The sequence below is a fragment of the Diabrotica undecimpunctata genome, chromosome 10 (assembly GCF_040954645.1).
Source record: "Diabrotica undecimpunctata isolate CICGRU chromosome 10, icDiaUnde3, whole genome shotgun sequence".
NCBI classification, from domain to species: domain Eukaryota; kingdom Metazoa; phylum Arthropoda; class Insecta; order Coleoptera; family Chrysomelidae; genus Diabrotica; species Diabrotica undecimpunctata.
This window is the reverse complement of record NC_092812.1, coordinates 11,529,141-11,548,081: the sequence shown is the minus strand read 5'-3', so window position 1 is coordinate 11,548,081 and position 18,941 is coordinate 11,529,141. Positions and strand designations below refer to the sequence as shown.

The 18,941-nt window shown below is 34.6% G+C and overlaps 1 protein-coding gene across 3 annotated transcripts in view; it reads left to right on the top strand.

Annotated features, from left to right (window-relative positions):
• The window catches only part of LOC140452546 (KICSTOR complex protein SZT2-like), a 177,480-nt gene that overhangs the window by 152,845 nt on the left and 5,694 nt on the right, over positions 1–18,941 (top strand). For all 3 annotated transcript variants that reach the window (XM_072546872.1, XM_072546871.1, XM_072546873.1), the window contains 5 exons: positions 1,165–1,339; positions 1,981–2,200; positions 6,471–6,765; positions 9,946–10,319; positions 17,583–17,908. In XM_072546872.1, coding sequence (XP_072402973.1) covers positions 1,165–1,339; positions 1,981–2,200; positions 6,471–6,765; positions 9,946–10,319; positions 17,583–17,908 — 1,390 coding nt within the window. The remainder of the gene's footprint in view (positions 1–1,164; positions 1,340–1,980; positions 2,201–6,470; positions 6,766–9,945; positions 10,320–17,582; positions 17,909–18,941) is intronic.

Here is an 18,941-nt window from a genome sequence, read left to right as displayed (position 1 = left end):
TCCAGTTATTCTTGTGTATATATATATATATATATATATATATATATATATATATATATATATATATATATATATATATAATAATAGTCTCCCGTTTTTTACCGCTGTCGCGGTTTTGGGAGTATAGCAGGGTAGTCTGCTATATCTAGGGCCTACGGTATACGAGGAAGGTAACATGGCCAGTGCTACGCTTCAACCGTCTATTATTACCCCTGGTTTTACCCAAGGTACTCATTTTTATTCAGGCTGAGTCGACCTGGGGCCTATAGACATTTTTAAAATGTCTAGATGTTCTTGCCGGCGGTGGGATTCGAACCCCGGACCACCGGCTTGCGAGTCAAGCATCCTACCGCTTGCGCTACGCAGGCCCATATATATATATATATATATATATATATATATATATATATATATATATATATATATATATATATGAACTTTTGATTTAACTTTTAAAAAAAATTATTTATTTTCAAAATTGTACAAAGTTTTTTTACTTGAAAAATATAATTAAATTACAAAATGAAAGGAATTGACTTTACATCGAGCTAATGACCGAGTTGTATGTTTTAAAACAAACTCCATATAAAACCAGTTTTAAAACTTTTGATGTCCTTATTGGCCTCAACAATCTAAAACTCTTTGCAGCCTAAATAAACTTTACTAAATCACTTCTAGCTACAAAAAAATTCTACAATCCCTATTAAATATTATGAAACAAATAAAGCACTTTTTAAAAAAGCAAAAACACAATCAAAATAAACTCTTAATTACACTAGCAAAGATTTTAGTCACAATTTAAAATATAATATTCAGACTACAAATAAAATTATATCAGACTCAAAAAGGTGGTTTTACGATGCTTTATTTATAATAAATACACTTGCCGAATTTGCTGTTCTAGTACGTCGCAAAGGTTCCAGAACGTTCGGGGCTGATAGGCGGCAACTTTTTATTGAATTCGCGTGATCGAACTTACTGGGTTCTAGCGGTCATTGTACTATAACTAGCGTAATACCTGAACACTGTATGCGGAGAAATATAGTAAAGGAGTTGGTGTTAGTTGCATTATATATTTATATATTTTATACACTTGGTTGTTAAAATTTTTAATACAGTTCTGAGAAACATGTTTTTAATTTTTGTATTTTTATATATTTGCAGGATTTGGACAAAAGACAAATCATCTTACAATAATGTATTTTATATCCAAAAAACTATTTTGGGGGGCATTTTAATTTTTACAGTAGAATTTTGTGAACCATTTTTTATGACTAAGCTTTTGGCAATCGAGTGTAATAGACTACAAAACATAAGTTCCCGAGCTTCTATAAATAGGGTGAGTATAATAAAACATTTGTAATTTAGTAAAGGTATTTTCAGAATTTTATTACAAGATAATCCTGTTACAGTATCCTAGTACTATAACATCCCCTTAGGATTTTTTCCTTTTCTACTTTTTTAAACCAGGTTTTTTAGATTTACCAATGGTTAATGGTGAGTCTTTTTTTGCGCGACAAGCACTTGCTAACGTGAGTCATAAACTGCTTAAGTGGTAATCCTATTTCTTGTTTACTCCTAAATTGTTTGCCAAGAAACAATGGTGTACTTACATTGTCGGCAAATTCTTTAATTCGGTAACTTATTTTTCTTCGAACTATAGAGATAACTTTCAAATAATCGAGTTGTAAAGGCTGTAAAATAAAGCATTGCTATATTGTAGATACATAGGCCCAATTTAATTTTTCGAGTTATAAAGAGGAAATATATACCAAAGTGGCTTGCAGGGACTGACATTATTTCGACTAATAATGGGTTGAGATTTCTAGTAATGGAGGTATTGGGGCTTGAAGGGAAGGGAACAAAACCTTTTTTCAGAGGTTTTCGACTTATTGAGGTGCTACTGTAGTTTCATTTTATATAAAATTAAATTTGAATAAAATTCTTATAAAAATAAACGTTTTTCTTTACGATTTTTAGTTTACCTTGAGTTTTTTGGACGAATGTGACAGAGTTAAAATCCTAATGCATCTTCACTCATTTACATATGATTATCATTTGAGATGCATTTATAATTATATATCAGGAAATCCAGGAGTTAACAAAGTCTGTGATCGCTATAATGTACATCAGTTTTTGGACGACTTCTTGAAATATTACAACAAAGCTCCTAATTTCGCCAGGAACTTGGTTCATACAGGTAAAATTTTTAAATTATTTATATTTAATGTCATAAATATCTAAAATGCATATACTGCTTACAATATTGTCAAAATATACACCATTTTTTTGTTCACAATTCGCACATAATAATTTATTTTTAAATAAAGTAGCTTGTGTGTCAGTTGCATGAGAGCAGTAGATATTTCTCATATTTGAAAGAAGTTACTACCATTTGAGATATAAACAAATTAACAAAGCATAAATGATCAATGGATACTGTATGGCCACCTGTTACAAGTAAGTAGGTTTAAAAGTGGTCTCCCGGAAAAATTGTGAATTTACGTATGTACACTTTATATTTCAATTGAAGATCTGTCAGATGCTATATGAGGCGTTCAGAACCATAGTGGATTAAGTCCACTTTTTACGAAAATTAAGTTAGCGGTGTATCTTTGTTCTACAAATAGAAATCTTTTCGGTGCTATAACAAACCACGTCCAAAGTTACCCCAATAATAAACAGATAGCGTCAGTTTCCTATGTCTCTGAACAGTGTGTCATATTATTTCGGGACAGAGTGGATCAAGTCCAGTTGATTAGTCAGATTGTTCTCAGTGTATTTATCATGATCGTTTATGAATAAAAATGGATTCAAATGAAGACATTCATTATAGCAGAACAAAGAACCCTGAAAGAAAGTATCTTAATCCTGATTTAAATATCAGAAAAATGTATGACCTGTATATAACAAAATGCAACAACGAAGGCAAAGTACCTCAGAAAAAAAAAACAATACTATCATGTGTTTACAACTAAGTTTAATTAACATTTCAAAATACCATCGAACGATACGTGCGCCAAATGTGATCAACTGTCCTTAAAAATTGCTGCAGCAACTTAAACTGAGACATCCAATTCACTTATTGTTGAGAAAAATGTTCACCTAGCAAAAGCAAAACAAGCTCGTGATATACTAAAATCGGACAGTGATGACGCATTAGATGAACACTGTGTTGCTACTTTTGACCTCCAAAAAGCACTGCCATACGCGAAATTGTCTACATCCATTGCATATTAGAAAAGAAGTATGTATGTCTATAACCTAGGAATTCATTCCTTCAACAAAAACAACGGCTTTATTTATGTGTGGGATGAAACAGATGGTGGTAGAGGATCTCAGGAAATATTTTCAATATTGACCATACATCTGAAAAAACTTGCCAAAAATCATAACCACGTAACTCTCTATTCAGATTCATGTACAGGGCAAAACAGAAATTTTAAAGTGGCTGCCACGTTACTAAATCTTGTTCAAGATCCTTACATAAACATAAGAACGATAGATCACAAGTTTTTTGTATCTGGCCACTCCTTTTTACCAAACGACCGAGATTTTGGGGATATTGAAAAGGCTGCCAGAAAATCTTTTCACGTCTTTGGGCCAGACGACTGGATTGATATAATAAAAACTTCAAAGTTGACAGTGCCTTTTGAAGTAACTAACATAAAAAGGAGCAATATTGTGTCTACAAAGAACATAGAAGATGTGCTTGTAAGTAGAAAAAAAAAAGATAGTGATGGATCACCTGTGACGTGGTTAGAGATGAGATTGATGAGGTACGAAAGAGAAGATCCTTGGGTTTTAAAGTACAAACCTACGCGGAATGAAGATTTTCCGTTTTTTTTTTTCTCGATTGCCAAAATAAATGTCTCAAAATTCATTGGTAATCACAGTCATCTGTACTCCACACCTAGACTCGTGACAGAAGCAAAGAAAAAAGACATGCTGTCTCTCCTTCCATATGTGCCACCAGTGACACACTATCATTTTAAAAATCTCTGCATCAACACAACAACCCGTTCACGAATCCAGCAACAGGGTGAAGAAAACGACATAGATGATCATGAACTGGTCTATGATGATAAAAAATAATGCCACTTAAGCTGTGAGAGTGTTATTGAACATTGTTGTATTAAGTTTTTTATTTATTATTATTTTTTGTAACTAAAATTCCAGTTTTGTCATACTTTGCAAATATCAAAGAGAAGCAAGAGGGAAAAGTCAAAATGCAGGTATTCGTTGTAACAAATTGCTTCTAATTGGCGAATTATTTACGTTGAGTTAACTGCAAACTTTATCAGAAGAAAATGAAGCTATAGTAACATTTACACTCTTAAAATTTTCCTAAGAATACTTAACAACAGAAGCAAAATACCGGAATAGATGACAAGGATATTCGTGGCATTACAAATTTGTGGAATCAAACTGCTATCGTAAAAATTGGAGATAACTACACCGATGAAATCTCCATACAACGAGGAGTCAGACAAGGTTGCATTTTGTCGCCAACATTGTTTAATGTTTACTCGGACCAGTTATTTAAAAAGGCACTTGAAAGACAACCATATGGAATAAAAATCAACGGGGAACTACTTAAGGTGATTAGATATGCAGACGATACAGTAATTCTGTCAAATAATATTGAAGGTCTCCAAATTCTGCTTGATCGTTTTCACGAGGTAGGAGAGGAAATGGGCATTAAAATAAACTCAAACAAAACCAAATTTTTAGTGTTTAGTCGTGACCCACATCCCGATGCAAAGCTTCAATTAAACGGAGTCCAAGTTGAGAAAGTTCACAAAATGGCATCTTTGGGAACTGTGATAATGGACCAACTAGATCCAGACATAGAAATAAAACGTAGAATAGCGATGACTAAAACTACTTTTATAAAAATGAAATAATTTCTTTGCAATAATCATCTCAGGTTAGAACTAAGACAAAGAATGGTTAAGTGCTATGTTTGGTCAGTACTTTTATATAGTGCAGAAGTGTGGACGCTAAAAGTATCGATCATAAACAAAATTGAAGCATTGGAAATGTGGGTTCATAGACAAATGCTGACCAAAGACAACAATGACCAGCGAAGAAATTAAAAGAAGAATAGTGCTTGCCAATAAGTGCTATTATGGCTTGAGGAAACAGATGGCCCCAAGTTACCATATATAAAACACTAATAAGGCCAGTGTTAACATACGGGTCAGAAACGTGGTCACTTACACAGAACGACCAAGAATTGCTTAAACGTTTCGAGTGAAAAATTCTAAGGAAAGTGTATGCAGGAGTTCAAGAACAGGGTTTGTGGCGTAGGCGCTACGAGTTTTACAGAAGTTGACGTTGTAAAATGTATTAAATTAGCACGCCTTCGATGGATATGACATGTAATTAGGCGAGATGAAGATGCAACGATCAGAAAAATTTTCGACCGAAGAGGACCAGTGGTAAGACGAGTCAGAGGAAGACCAAAACTTAGGTATCAAGATAACATAGAGGATGATCTTAAATCCATCGGAGTTAAAGCATGAAGAAGAGTTGCCAGAGACAGGGGCGAATGGAAGATTGTTCTGAAGAAGGCTTTGACTCATAACGAGCTGTAATGCCACTGATGATGATGACGGATGCTGAAGATACCTTGGACAGCAAGAAAAACTAATGAAGAAGTACTAAGGAGCGTCAACAAAGATAGAGAACTACTAAAGACTGTCAAACATCGAAAAATGTCTTATCTGGGACATATAGTAAGGGGAAGTCGATATAAAATATTACAACTGATCCTTAAAGGCAAAATAGAGGGCCGTAGAGGTGTAGGAAGAAAACAAGTTTCTTGGTTAAAAAACATTCGTGAATGGACTCAGATATCAAATGCAGGACAATTATTCCATATTGCAGAAGATCGAGAAGCCTTCGCAATGGTGATCGCCAACGTCGGATAATTCTGATATGACACGCGAAGAAGAAAAGTAACATTTAACATTTTAAAAAGAATAAAGCTAGAAAATAGGTGATAGATCCCTCTCGCAGGAAGGGTTGTCAGTGGACATTACAAATAACGAAAACAGCTCACACAAAAAAGAAGTAACGAAAGAAAGTTGAGCGGTAAAACAAGAAAAAGAAAATAAAATGAAAACAGCAATTAAAGAATACATTACCGAAAACCGAAGATAGAAAAAATACTTTTTACTTACCGAAAGCAATTGCTTTCGGTTCCTTTGTTTTCTTATCATTTTATAGCTCTTATTTTGGTTTTGAACTTCGTTTGAGCAATCTCCACGAAGTTTGCTAGTTAGAAGGTCTATTTCCTGTAGATTTTTCCATTATTTCAATTGCAGTTTTTTTAATATGAGCCATATTTTTTCAAATCACAGTAGTACTGCTTTTAATATTATTATTCATAAATTTTCAGTTATAAAGTACAGTATTAATAATTATCCAATTTTTATGACAGTGGGTTTTTCTGTGTATTTCAGACACTCTCACCATCAAAGATTTGGTCACAGAAGGAAAGCAGCTATTTGAGTACCTATTACATAATGTCAACCAATATGATTTCAAAGTAGTTGAAATGGAATCGCATGAAAGTGAACCTGAATATATATTGGTACAAGTAACAAGTGCTCCTCAAGTATCTTACAAGGATTCCCAAGACCAACAACACACTGATGATTTTGACATAACTTTGATAGTCTACAACCTGTGTGCTCCTTTTAGTCCCAAAGACAATGTTTTACATTTGAAATATTACTTACTTCTAACATCTAAAAGGTAAGTTTATTTTTATGTACAGGATATGGTATTATGTTTGTATTATGATTCTCTTGGTGGTGGTGGCGTGAAATATTGATACCTCCGTTGAGAATTTGTTTTTCAAACCAACCGACGAATATCCACTATACTTGACGAACACAAAGTCTAAGGATTAAGTAAATCTCGCTATACTTTGTTTCAAGTTAAGAAAATAACATTGCGCTTATGGAGATCAGTGTCGCCAAAACTCTCAGGATCGTGTTGCTATTAGATTGTCGATATATGATTCATTCTAATCAGAGCCGTATTCAGCACTGTGTAATCTAATAAAAATAGTTACATTTTTCAATGGGAAGGTTAGGAAATCGAGTGAATGAACGAACGGTTAGGAAATTGTCATGAATTTAAAGAAAGTGTAGGAGATTGTTTTTACTTATTAAACCAATTATCTGGCTAAATAGGTCTTGAACCTAAGGCCAAAAAAAATAGTTACATTTTACTATTGTTTAACATTACACATTTATTAACGCTTTAGATAAGATGTAACTAAAAAAAAACAAGTGCAGTTATGGCTATTTAGGTCACCTAAAATTAGGCGTGGTATGGGTATCTGATCAAGAAGTTTGCGGAGGTCTTCGTAACTAACTTGTATGTTAGAAGGCAAGTAAATATTACAGATGTAGAATTTTCTATGTGGTTCTGAAATCTTTACCGCAATGGCTTCGAGATCTGTTATGAGTGGAAAGGCTTCATGCTCTATTGAATTTTTTACCAAGATTGCCACTCCTCCACTAGCGCGATTTGTGTTCGTTCTATCTCTTTGAAAACAGTTGAATTGTTTTGGTGAGTATATATTGGAAAGAGTAAGGTTAGTTTTTTGTAGGCATATTATTTCTGGGGAGTATTCTGATTGAATGATTTGTAACATAGGTAGGCGATGGAATAGTCCATCAATATTCCAGTGTAGTATAGAGTTGAAAATTATGCATCAAGGGAGGATAATTCACTGTCTGTAATATCGTTACCTAGGTAGTGTTTCAATTTATTTTTAAGACGGGTGAAACGATGTTTCGTAGTTTTGTCGGATATGTATTGGTAAGATATGGTTAACAGATTTATTAGACCAAGAAAATCGGATGTATATTCCTCGACAATTTCTATAGGTGATTGACTGCCTTGGATATTTTCAATTAGCATCATGAGTTGATCATAGTTTAATAAAAGTGATGTGGAGTTTTCATTCGTGAATAATTTAAGAGAATCAGAGGTTGGTGTTGTGCGTTTGGATTTTTTTGGTTTCTGGGTTTTGATTTTGTGAGATATGAGTGGGGGAGTAAACAATTGGATATTTGTATTTAGATTTTCGATGGGGGAGATAATGTTTCGTCAATGCTTCTTTTCACAGATGAACAGGGTGAATCTTTCGTGGTTTCCAGTGAAGCTTGTGGGTCCTTTTCTTCCGATGATTTTTCAGTTGAAGTTTTAGTGGAAATGTTCTCATCGGCAATTGTAGTTATTTCCATTTCACTAGGCGGTTATAAAAGTTCTGAAATAGAAGGAATTGAAGATGGTTTCAGAAGCTGTAATATGTAGGTGAAGGTGTAATATTTGGATCACCTACCCCAACTTGATGCAATTGGCTATCAATATCGATATAAGACTGCGAATTTGGCGTAGAAGTAGGATTCGGTATAGTTGAATTTTGGGCCTGAGTGGTTGATGGTATACTGTTGATGTTTGGACAATTGTTTGAAATATGGCCTAATTGCTTACATGTATAACAAGTCAGATTGTCTTGAGATATGAAAATTTTGTAAGAGGTGTTTTCATAATTTATTTCAATAGAATCTGGGATGGTGATATTCTGTGGACTGACCTGTCTTCTAAAGCTTAATGCACCGATTTTTAAAAACGTTATAGGGGAAACGAGGTTTAAGCCCATATCTTTTAATTCTCGGATAAGTACATTATGGGGAATTGTTGGACTGACGTTAGATAACACTAGCCTTTCAGCAGGCGTTATAAGTCTTCTAGCTCGTACGATTTCTCCTGCACTTTAATAGAATCATATTACTCCATAAATTCATCTACGCTGGAGTTACTATGAAGACGGGGGGCGTTATTTATAGCACTAAAAATAACTGCTTGATCTTTAGTAGGAAATTTCTGCTGTGATGCTGCCAAGGAGTACGATTTGCTCTTTGAAGAGACGTTCTGTATAGTTACATCCGACGACATACCAATATTTGTTATTCTTCACAGTAGCAAAAATATAGTACCTCTCTGCCCCAGCAAAAAACAACACTGGTTGTTGTTTATTATTAATAAAATTATAATTATTTGCGATCGATAAACCATCCAAAAAACTAATAAATCCAGTTTAGAATGCGTTTTTAAGTTTAACTAATATGAAATATTTAAACTTACAGTTTTAAATAATGTTGGTAAACTTTAACTGTAATTTATAACGTTTAATATTCACAGTTTAACACAAAAATATCAAGAGCCGAGACAAACGTCTTGTTTTACTCGAAAATTGTTATTATGAAAAGTTGTTTGGAATTAAAAACTATGTTTTAATATGCAATTACATCCTTCTAATTGAAAAAAAAAATGATAATTGTTTTCAAATTACGATAGAACAATAGGTTGTGAACTCTTCAATATTCATTAGATATTTAATGTATTTTGTTTTGTGAAAATTTGCTTATCATTTTTTATCGAAACGAAAGAGTTATCATAAATAAACATGATGTTGGGTATCGGTAATTTGAGAAAAAATTGCAAATTTTTTTTTATTAGAAGGGTGTAATTCCTTGGGAGTTCTAATTAGATGTTTTATAGAAACTTGATATAATGAATATCTGAAAATTTAGGATATGGGGTTTTGGTTATGCCTATTTCTTAAATATTTAAAGCCACCTACCACTTCCAGGAAACCCAGTAGTTCCAATATATGAGACAAAAGGACGAAAAATATCGAATTTTTTTCATATTTTGTTTAATAAAAAGTTAAGCCCACATTTTACAACTAACGCAAGTGAAATTATCATTTATAGTGATATTTTGGAGCGATTTATCCAAAAAACTGCGTTTATATGCTTCACACTCAACGTAAAACTTATACCGACTCACTAATATACATATATTGAATTATTATTTTTCAAATTTGATATTAAAAAATACCAATGTTTTCAGGGAAGTCTATCCAAAATCTGAAATAGATGAAAAGTTGGGAAAATTCAGAACAGTCTCGTCGACAGCTAGAAGCCTTTCTGCATCAGAACGCGAACAAGACGAGTGTGAGTCTAGTTTAGAGAAAAATCTAAACGAATCAGACTTTTTGAGTTCAAGTGAACAGCCAATGACGTCAGTCAATGTCAGCAATGAAACATTGAACAACGAAAATTCCTGCATTAATCACCATTCCGCTTATTTGCCTTATGTGGAAATCAACCAAGAATCCGTTAATTATTTAGGATATTATTCGTCACATGAACAATTAATGCAGCAATTAATTTTAGATAAAGCCAGCACGACCAAGAAAAACATCAGGGAGATAGTTAAGAAAGGTAAATATACTTGAACCTGTAAAATTTTTTGCAGCCATTGTCTTTAGCCTAAAGGTAATATTAAAACTTTCGGGTTTCATATAATTTAAACAATTGCGACATTTCTCTGTTGAAAATGGCTCTCATAATCTTAAAATTTTGTTTTTCTATTCCTGTCCAGGCCTCCCTTAAACTCCTCCATTCTCTGCGATTTTATGATCTTTGTTGCCAATTTTTTGTGATACGCCTGATCTCGTCAGCCCAACGTGTAGGTGGTCTTCCTCTACTACGTTTGTCTGCTCTTGGCCTCCAATGTGTAATTTTACTTGTCCATCTTGAGTCATGTATTCTCGCTATATGGCCTGCCCAATTCCATTTAAGTTCCGCTATGCGTTCCACAACATCAGCAATACTCGTCCTTCTTCGCAGATATTCGTTTCTTATTCGGTCCCGCAACATCACGCCTAGCATAGATTGTTCCATTCGTCTCTGTGCCATTCTCAATTTCGAAGCCGTAGTCTTGGTTAGAGTCATAGTTTCCGACCCATAGGTCATGACTGGTAATACGCATTGGTCAAATACTTTTCTTTTGAGGCTAATTGATATGTTGGTCCTAAGTGTGTCTCGCAGTTTTCCAAAGGCTGCCCACGCTTAAGTAATTCGTCTTTGGATTTCACATGTTTGGTTATCCCTGCTGATTCTTATTTTGTGACCCAAATACGTATATTTCTCCACCAGTTCTACCACTTTGTTTTGAATAGTTAAATGGTTATTGGGGACCAGTTTTGGACAAGTTCATTCTGAGGCTCACCTTCGAACATGCAAAGTCCAATTCATTTAACATATCTGTGGATTCTCCTAAATCGTCTGTGATAAGGACAATGTCATCTGCGAAACGGAGATGCTTAAGTTTTTCGCCGTCTATTGTTACTCCTCTGTGGACTCAATTGACCATCTTAAAGGCATACTCTAATGCCGTTATGAATAATTTCGGTGACAAGGTATCTCCTTGCCTTATCCCACGTTTTATTTTTATTGATCGGGTTTTATCGTGTATCTTAACAGTCATAGTGGCATTTTTGTAAATATTGTAAATAAGTTCACTATACCTATAGTCAATCCTGCTGTCATTCATTGCTTCTATAAAGCTGTCTATTCCGATCGTGTCGAACGCTTTATGAAAATCTATGAAAGTGAGGACAAGAGGTTTGTTGTATTCTATAGAGTTTTCAATGAGCGTCTTTACTGTATGGAGGTGATCATTAGTACCATAATTTGATCGGAATCCTGCCTGCTCTCTCGGTTCTCTCCAATCTTGATGTCACTAACTTAGTGAAGAGCTTGTATATGTGATTCAACATGCTAATAGGTCTATAATTCTCTAGGTCCGTTCTATCTCCTTTTTTATGTAAAAGGATGGTTATAGCATTATTCCGTTCTTTGGGCACGTCTCTTTGCTGCAAACATAGATTAAATAGTTTCCTTAATTCATTTAATAGCATACCTCCTCAATTTGCGATAGCTTCTATTACAATTCCATCCTCTCCTGGGGCTTTGTTATTTTTCATTTTTCTTAACGCTTGTCGAATCTCATCTACATTTATTTCTGGCATTAGTTCGGAACCTTAATTCATGATCTTTGAAATGGCTGTTTGTATTCCTGTTTGATCTTCTCGTCTACTTCCATGTAATTTCTCGTAGAACTCTTCGACGACCTGTATTAACTCGTCTCTACGTGATATTATTTCATTTTGCTAGTTTCTTAATTTATGAATTTCGCATTTCCCATTCGTTAGCTTTCTACGCAGAACTTTTAAGCCATTCAACTACTAATTACATAATTATAATAAAGTATAAACATTTTATCTGTTAAGAGATAGAAAAATCTTCAAAATTTCGTTTTATAACATTTTGTAAATTAATTTGTTGCTTCAAAAATAGCAAAAACAGGCAAAATTGTTGTTTATAACTTTTGTAAAAATCAACTTACACTTTTGTGATTGCCCTTAAAACGCTTAACAAACCATCAAAATTTCAGCTCGATCCGTCAATTAGTCTGAAAGTCATTTAAATTGTTTATCTCAGAGCATTAGTCTGAGAGTTTTGTGGAACATAAGATATAAAATGATGAAGATACGGTAATTCTACTGTTATCATAATGAAAGGTGAAGACTTTTAAATATGCACTGCCTCATATGACTTAACTGCCACTATATTAAAAGAGAGTATTAAGTTCAAATGGGTAAATTTAGTACAGCATTTGCCAGAATTAACTGTACATAATTAAAAATATCTTCAAAGGCATATTAGGAACATTGAAAAATGGATAAAGAGTGGCATAAAGATCGATGAATCTACCAACATATCATCTTTATAAAATGTCGCAAAATATCGCCTAGTATAGAAATAAATCAAAGCCATTCCACAAGCTGAAAGTTTTAAATACCTTGGAATGCACGTGGACAAAACTTTGATATGGAGAACCCATATATGGTAAAAGAGCCAACAGTTGAACTTAAAATTTTGGAAACATTATTGGATACTGGACCGTAATAAACTGTTGGTATACAATACAATACTCAAACCGGTCTGGACCTATGGGATCCATCTATGGGGTACAGCAGCAAAATCCAACTTATCCATAATGGAAAGATTTCATACGCTCTATAACAGACGTCCTATGGTTTGGGACAAGTTGGGGCAAGTTTGTTAAACTTGCCAGTCGCCATTTTTGTTTTCTCGATGCATCTAATTTTTTCGGTACAACCCAAACCAGGGGGAAATAGATGGCTTCTTTATTACAACATTTTATTAATTTGTGTCTTTACCTCTTCCTTATGTAATTGAGGATATCTGTTGTGACGGGTAGCTCTTTTAGACAGCAGACTCAGTAAAACACAGGTTTAAATTAAATAAAAACATATTCGAAATAAATAAATAACAACATAACATAGGTAGTATATACAATAAAAATTAAAACATCAATCCTGATGACGACGGCATCGACGGCGATATGACCCACTGTTTAATATCCGCGAAAAATAAAATACTATTAACGACATAAAATCCAAATAGTAGTTACGGTACGTTAAAACACACAAGGCCGTTGGGAATGGGTCGAAGAAATAGAGATGGAACAGAACAATCCAACACTCGGCCCGGCGAGGAACGGACGGTGTCCAATCAGTATTTGGTCACAGGAGAGAATAGGTATGTCGCAGATCAATACTCCAAGACCGGGTACGGAACTGCCACTAGATTAATACTCTAGTAGAAGCGATTGGCCTTCAGTCAATACCCTAGGGCCAGTGGAGTTGTTGTCAGATAAAAACTCCGACGAAACTCTGCTTTCTGCAAGCAAGCAATTTAATTAAACACAGCCTGTGAGAAATGTTCACCCCTAAGAATTACGTTAGGATGTAACAATTCATTGGAGCGAGGTGTGTTAACTTAAGTAAAACAGGAGTCACCCCACTGTGCTCCAATGTTCCAGACCACCCCTTTCCCCCCTATAGCACCCGATAGCACTGATGCGCGATAGAGGCACAACTATCAGCCAAATGCTCTTCATGTGGAGTTCCTGGGTAATAGAACCCCAACATGGTTTCCTAACCGAATGCAAAACTCATTTTTTTTTTGTGGCATTGACTTTCGTCATTCAGCCAGTCTCGAAAGGTTATAATATATTCCTTAAAAAAGTATAGACAGATAAGTACAGATTATTTCTCTCAGACAAATGCACAGCGATATCCCTAAAACGAAATAGACGAATAATTAATAGAAGAACACGTCGAAGGAAAATACAAGGACACTCGCTTCTCGTCTAGGGGTCCGTCAAGACATTTATTTTAACAGACAAACAATACTGGACCACGGATAAGGTATTGTTCAGTGCAAAACTCAGGACAACGCATTGTCGCTATACCCCTGTTATCTTAATGTGGCTCATCCGCGAACTAAAATTGCTTACTTGGGCCTCAAGTGTCCGCTCTGAGCCAGGTTCGGTTCAGCGACTAGGTGCTCAAAGGGTTGGGACCTACGTGCCCGAGTTTTGGAGTTTTTGTTAATTTTTCTTTTGTTGGCTTGCGCCGGTTTTTGTTAGTATTTTTTAATTTTTTTGTTGGCCGAGGCCGGTTTTTTGTGTTTTTTGGTTTTTTTTTGTAGGTGGCCCTGACACAAAAATCAAAATTAGTGTAAAATCTATACTATGACACTAAAAAATATATAAAATATAAAACAATATAATAATATAGAGTTTATCTTCTTTAAGGCAACCGGGCGCCCACTTTGTATTTAGCGATAGTCGATGGATGTTTTTGAGCTACGAACTGTCTTCTTTGTGCATTTTTGTTGTTTTTTGGAGTATTTTCTCTCTAGTGTTTTGCTTTCTCTCTGGTTTAATTTTCTCTCTGGTATTATTGATTTAATCTATTTGTTGTTTGGGTCTTTTGTGTTTCCATCTATGGAAAGCGTCATACCTCAGTATCTCTCGCAGTATGTGCTCTGCTTTCTCTTGGGGCGGCTGCTCTTTTATACGGTCGAAGGCCTTCCATCTACTCTAACGCACATCGATGGAGGAGGAACTTCTGGTGGGGATGCGTGGCTATGAAGCTCTGACGGTACCGAGGCAATGCAAATCGTTACACTGTAGGATTTAGTGAATATAGGTTTAGCGTTCTTTGTTTCGATTGTGTGTTTAATTTTGTTTGTAAATGTTATTTTATAGCCTTCTACATAAAATATATCTACATATTCAGTACGGATGTCTAGAATTGTTTCTTGTTCTTCATAATTTAAATGGTCAATTCTTAGGTGTTCCTTAATAATTCTGTCTACTACCAGTTCTTCAAAGTCATTTTCATTGTAGGATATGATTGTCTCCGGATTCTAGAAAGGTTTGATCGAAATATCCAAAAATTCAATTATCTTCGATATAGCATTAGCATTGATGACTGAAGTTAAGAATTCTACATTTTTGTCTACATGGGCTAATGCATTAGGTAACCTAACTTTGTCTATTTCTTGAGCTGATAATATGTCACCTCGATTTGATGTTACATTTTAGTCTGCATATTTGTTCGGTGTGGCTTTCGATGGCAATTGTGTTTGTTTTTATTTTATTCGTTTTCTCTCTGATCTTTCAAGATTTTTGTATTGGACTTGGGCTATTTCAAAAGAGGGAAATGTATTTTTTGTGCTTTTAGATTTGGTTTTGGTTTAGGTTTAGGACTTAATTTTATTTTCATGTTCTTTTCGTATCGTTTCTGTAAATAATGTCGGGGATTTGTCTTTCGCGAGTGTATTTATCTCTCGTCCTACATTATTAAGGGTACGGGTTTTGAAATTTGTATGCAACTGTCGGGATTTAGATCTATTCAACATTCATAATGTATAGGGAGGCTAGGCCTATTACGCCATCGAAATGAATGTTCAAATTAAAAATGAAAACTTTGTAAGGATTTATCTTTAGTAAAGGGAATAATCACAGATTTTGTAATTAACATTTTTTGTTCGGTTATACCTTGAATAGAAAATCTCAGTAAACCTATTATGATAATTTCGTGCTGTGTTTTCTTTGTGATTTCAGCACTCGTATCAGCTAAAAGTTCAAAAGTATTAGTAGAACCTTTAATTTAATATAAATTTTTGGAAGTCAATGTATGAAAAAAGCTTACAGGAAATGTCTATTCGGGAAAATAGAGATTCGGGTGGAAGTTGTCCAAATTGAGGGCTTGGATTTCCGTAAACATCTGTTTATGAATGAGTGGGTCGTATTATTCGTAGGATGGTTTTAATTGGGAAGTAAGAAAAAATCCTGATACTTTTCTGTACTTTATTGATGTAATAGTAATTGGTCTGTAGATTGTTTTCTGTATAATTATCTGTATAGTAATTGTCTGTGTAATAGTTTTCCGTCATTTCATCGAGGTATTTGTTTAAAACATGGCCCCTTTGGAAATTTGGATTTCTTTGAATAACAGATAAACAATTTTGATTTTGAGATGAAAAAGAAGTACTCTGTGGGTTTAAATTCGGTTAATGGAAGGGATATTGATTCCTATCATAGTCTTGATAACTTTTTGGTCCACCATTATATTGGTTTTGTTAACCTGGTGACCTGGAAAAATTTGATTTATTTGTACCAAACGTGAAGAGCAGCATTTCATATTTATATGATCATTGCGGCCAGAATTTGTGCATTTTGTAAATAGAGACTAGAGCCTTCTCATTGGTTGAGAGGGCTTAGGGGTAGTTGGTTTTGTATTTGATTTTATTGTTTCGAAATATGATAGTTGAAGTTTACGCCGGATACTATTGCTGGCTTTAGTGAGATCAGGAGGGTTACTAGTCTTAATAATTTATCCTAAACGAGGTTCTAAACCGGTTAAAAGTGTGTTCAGGGCCATGGTATCAATTAAATCACATTGTGTGACTTTCTGAGTGAGGAATACCCTCACTTAAAGAGAACTGTCACTTCGATCAAGTATCACAGCAGACTGATCGACTGAAATATTCTGAAACGTTATCTCCTCTTATGAACGATGCTAAATGCATTCCTTGATGGTCAAGGTTATCGTAGTAGCTAAGACAATGTCATTGCTTATACATAAATGTGGTCAAGGATTCGCTCATAGCGCGTGTTACGGCGGGTTAAGAAAATTAAAAATAAAACATCACCAGAAGAGAACAGAATACCGAACAAACTCCTAAAGTACAGATGACTAGATCTGACCAAATAATTGTTAAAACTAATCCAAAAATAATAGAATAGAACAGAATACGACAAGAATGGAGATCAAGCATCCTAATACACAGGAAAAAAAGATTTTTTGTCAAAAATTAAACGAAGAATTCAAAAATGATTTTTAATTTAAAAAATCTAAGTGGGGTACAATTTTTTTTATTGCGTGCTTCACTCGTATGCGCGCCAATGATGCATATAAAACTCCTAATTGCATAATAACTGCCGCAATAACTACCTCTTAAAACCCACCAAATTTCTTTTGCAAATCTCAACTGGTTCCAGGGCAATAAATAAATCGTTAGTTTGTAAGACAAATTTTTACACCCCGTATTTCGGAAAAGTGGCATTAAGTCACGGCCGTGTCTGCATCTTATTAATTACTGGCTAAGTTTTAATTAGTCTTCGCTGCTATTTAGACAGATAAACGTCTACCACTGTTTCATTGCCGCTAAAATGGATGTTTTTAAAATTTGCGCTACGAAACTTCACCATCATTAACTTTTGCTGTAACTGTTTTATAAAAAGTTTATTATTTTTAGGTATGGTTCACTGCAGAACACATTTACTCTGGAACAGATTGATATCCCCAAAAGAATCTAGTGCGTTAACTTACGACGAATTTTTGGAACTTAGGAATTTGGCAAGACTGGAACACGTCTGCAATCTGCACCCTAATTTGGGACCACTGCTTAACCAACCGATTACATGGTATCAAAATTTTGCTAAACTCTTGCTGGTAAAATATGTGGACCATACCAGAAGTTTTTACTCGGCAGATGGCAACATATTGCACTATGTTATTTTACACCAAGAATATTTTAGTGCTTTTATGCTTTTGTCTTTGGATCTTCACACTTCACGAGGAGTAAGTTGGTATTATTTATTTATATATTTGTATAACAATAAAAACACTGAAAACTTTTGTTTTCAAAACTTCCACAAAATTTATTACGAATATGTTGCCTGTGTGAGTCCATTTCAAATAGGTAAAAGAAATAATGGCATTAGGCAGCAGTGGATGTCATTACAGGATTAAGACTGTGGGAAAGTAAAAAAAAATTCTGTAGGTTTAATTCTAAATAGATTTAATTCTAAATAGGTTTAATTCTAATAGATACTCACAGACGCTACTCGCATTATAAGTCAAACGACTGTGACACTGCTATGGGGAAGGCAACGGGAAACCACCACATAAATAGTCCCTAGTTCATTCATCATGGTTAATGTAAACCAATTTGGAGAAGCTACTGATCATGGACTTCGGATACCAAGATCCCCCGGCAGGGGAGGAAGAATACGAAAATGTAAGGCTTCCCAGGTCGTCAACCCACGAAATCCTTACTAATATTTAAACACTAATAGAGAAAAGTGTGCACATGGAACGTTCAAAAAATCTGTACTTGGAATGTTCGAAGTATGTTTGAAGGGGGAAAGATACACAACACTATTTAAGAAATGAAAAAACTAAATATCGACGTGATGAGAATCAACGAGATGAGATGGCCAGGTTCGGGACAGTGCTGTGTGGATGAACATATAGTATATTATGCGGGAAACGATAAACCACATCACTGGAATGGTGTAGTGGAACATCATTCGAGGAGTTCTCCGCACTTGTACAAAAAGCACTAAAATATACCAAGAAGAACGAACTTACCATCATCATGGTCAGTGCCAAAGTTGGCAAAAGCAGAATAGAAGACATCGTCTGACAACACGGCTTAGGCGAGAAAAACGAAAGGGGAGACCGACTTATCTAATTTTGTCGGGAAGAAGACCATTGCTAACACCTGGTTTAGACTTTCCCCGAGACGACTTTATACGTGGAAGTCACCTGCAGATACAGCCAACAATATCATCAGAAACCAGATAGACTTTATTCTCATTAACAAAAGATT